Below are 3006 nucleotides of genomic sequence, written 5' to 3' on the forward strand. Positions count from 1 at the left end.
TGGTTTGCTTTCTGCAATTCTCCGGTGGTATCAAAATCATTCAACACATGCTGGGAAGATTTTTCATCACATAACCTCACTTTAGTTATAGTCACCTAGATTCAGCAGTTTTAACCGAATGTTGATTCTAAGCACCATTTATTGACGATTCGTCTATGTAAATTTTGTGACTGGAATCTATTTGCTCTTGTCCTATTAGTCTGGTAAATTAAACAGTCTTTTTAATAATTCTAACTAAGTTCAAAACTATAGCTTGAAGTTCTATAGCTAGAAGTTCTAACAGACGACAAGGACAACGACATCAACTGTAGCAGACTTCAACAGCGACAGTGTCACCTGTTTTTTTTAAAACTGTCATTTTTTAAATACCGAAGCCCAATATTAATTTCTATGGACAAATTAACGTTGTAATTTGTTCTTTCTTTGTACTAAAGATTTGTGAAGCCAGTCTCATTAATTTTTCAAACTATTATTCCAGCGATTAGTGGCAACTGCAACACTTGCATCAGTGAAACAGGTTGATTAGCTTGACTCTCTGATGTTGGATCGCAGCACCACTATCACAAAAAATCAAAATTAATTGAAGGCGGAATACGTTCACATCTCTCAATGTAGTGAAAACATATTTCTAGCATTGAAAAAGTCAAATTCAGATGTTTTGTTTCCATGTTTTTTGGTAACTGACAGTTAACAATGTGGGACATAAAGTCAAGTTTTTTGCGGCAAATCATCTTAACTTCCGTATTTAGCCATCTTGAAGTTGCATCCGCAACATGCTCCACGGGGGCAACAGGAATAAGAGGGTAAAACACGAATAAATCCACCTAATAAATATTGTTTCCAATTCCAGTTAGAATCCATAAACCCAAATTAAATTGAAGAAAACTATATGCAACCCTCTTTGCCTAAAACCGGAGCGCAAAAAATATCAACAAAAAAGCTAATCAGCGAAAACACGGGCGAGACCGGACACGGGACGGACGAAGGTGCCGTAAGCCGTTTTCACTTTAACTACTCTGTTGTTACCATCTCGTCCAGGGAACACTTCTTCTACTCTTCCCAGAGGCCAAATACCACGTGGGGTGAAGTCTTTCAGGATCCACACCACATCGTTGATTTTGAGTGAATTCCCGGCGTTTTCGGTCCATTTTGGTCGCTTTATCAAGGTCGGTAGATATTCCCGGACCAGTTTCCTCCAGATGTGGTTGAGGAATTGTTGAACATTCTTCCAAGACTTCATGTTAGCTGGCTTGGTCGACGGGAAGATACCAGGGGGAAGAGAGTTGTAAGGACGCTGAAGTAGAAAATTGTTTGGCGTCAATGGTTCTTCGTTTTCCATGGCGTCCGACACGTTTGTAAGTGGTCTGGAGTTCATCATAGCTTCTGCTTCAACCATGATTGTGTGGAAAACGTCAAAAGTAAACTTTGTTGACCCTAAAATGATCAGGAGCGTCCGCTTGACACTCTGGATCAGCCGCTCCCAAGCGCCGCCAAAATGAGGGCCATAAGGTGGGTTGAAGTGCCACTTGGTGTTCTGTGCTGCAAATGCTTTGTGAATTTTATCCTTGTCGAGATCCCTCAGACACCTTTTGAGTTCTTCTTTGGCACCAACAAAATTCTTACCGTTGTAACTGTACAAATCAGCGGGCTGACATTTTCGCGAAGTGAAGCGGCGGTAGGCGTTCAGAAAAGTGTCTGTATTCAAATCTGGACAGGTTTCCAAGTGAACAGCTCGCGTTACCAGACAAGTAAAGATGAGGCCGTAGTGTTTCTGAAGCTTATCTTTTCCTTCCTCAATGTAAAATGGGCCGAAAAAGTCAAATCCGCAGTTGGCAAATGTAAATTGTTTGTTTTCAGTCGGGAAGCGGCAATCAGGTAGCGGTGCCATAAAAGTCTCGATGCTTTGCGGTTCGAAACGTCGACAGAGGAAGCATTTGTATCTAATGCTCTGCAGTGTTCTGTGGAGACCAATTACGTAGTACCTTTGCTGTACAAAAGCCTTAGTGGCTTCTGTTCCCTGATGCACACAGATGCGATGGGCATGTTCGAGGTATAAACGACAAATGTGATCTTTTGCATGAAGTAGTATTGGCCGCTTGGCCAACTCGAGTTCACTGGGAGCAAAAATTAGCCTTCCACAGACGCGTTATATACCGTTCTTATCAAGCATTGAGTTTAATGACCTGTGTTTGAATTTCGGTTCCAGTTTACGGCTACTTTTTAGCAACTCGATGATGGGAAGCTATTGACTTGCGACATTTGTATCAAGTAAGATTTTGATAATTCAATGTCTTCAACAGTGTATTGATGGTGATTGTCACGCTGTTTTTTCGCTCTGTAGATCAGATTGAAAACAGTAGCTATCGTTAGCAAAATCTTTGTCCATAATGAAAACTGTTTAGGGTCGAGTACTGGTTTCTTGGTTCTTAAGGCAGATCGTGTTGTTGCAGCACAAATCGGCATTTGCTTGGTAGGTCTACAAAAGACGTCATTTGTGGAGAGCAAATCTGGTGGCTTAAACCATTTTGCTTCAATTTCCTTGGGTTCTAAACCACGAGTACCATGATCAGCTGGGTTTAAGTTTGTCGCAATATGATTCCAAATGTCAGGTTTGCTTTTTACTTTTATTTCTGCAATGCGATTAGCAACAAAAACTGGTTGCTTCTCGGAAGAACCAATCCAGTCAAGGACAACTTGAGTATCCGTCCAATAAAAAACATTGCTGATTTCAACAGAGAGTTCATCTCTAACAAAATTCAGGAGTCGAACACCTGTGACAGATGCCTCTAGTTCCAACTTTTGAACGCTCAACTGTTTTACGGGCGCTACTTTGCATTTCCCGATCACGAATGCAGTTTGTACTTCGTTGCTGGTCTTATTCAAGCTCCTGAGGTAGACAACAGCACACGTTGCAACAATCGATGCATCAACAAAAACATGCAACTGGTTCTCTGTCTCCAGTAGATTCTGTGTTGTCATCTGTCGTGGAATTTCAAGTTGAGGCAT

The 3006-nt window shown here is 41.3% G+C and overlaps 1 protein-coding gene across 1 annotated transcript; it reads right to left on the reverse strand.

Annotated features, from left to right (window-relative positions):
* Positions 1–940: 940 nt before the first annotated feature.
* On the reverse strand, positions 941–3006 carry LOC142349089 (uncharacterized). The gene is made up of 2 exons (XM_075400501.1): positions 2752–3006; positions 941–2017 (listed from the first exon to the last, which is right to left on the reverse strand). Exons 1-2 carry the CDS (start codon positions 3004–3006, stop codon positions 941–943), a joined length of 1332 nt encoding a protein of 443 aa, XP_075256616.1.

Source organism: Convolutriloba macropyga, chromosome 11 (genome assembly GCF_964194025.1).
Source record: "Convolutriloba macropyga chromosome 11, txConMacr16.3, whole genome shotgun sequence".
NCBI classification, from domain to species: domain Eukaryota; kingdom Metazoa; phylum Xenacoelomorpha; order Acoela; family Convolutidae; genus Convolutriloba; species Convolutriloba macropyga.

Coding starts and splice junctions, on each gene's coding strand:
- LOC142349089 (XM_075400501.1), bottom strand. CDS start 3,006: ATGCCTCAACTTGAAATTCCACGACAGATGACAACACAGAATCTACTG. Junction 2,018..2,751: donor GTGTTCGACTCCTGAATTTT/GTTAGAGATGAA, acceptor TGTGTGCATCAG/GGAACAGAAGCCACTAAGGC.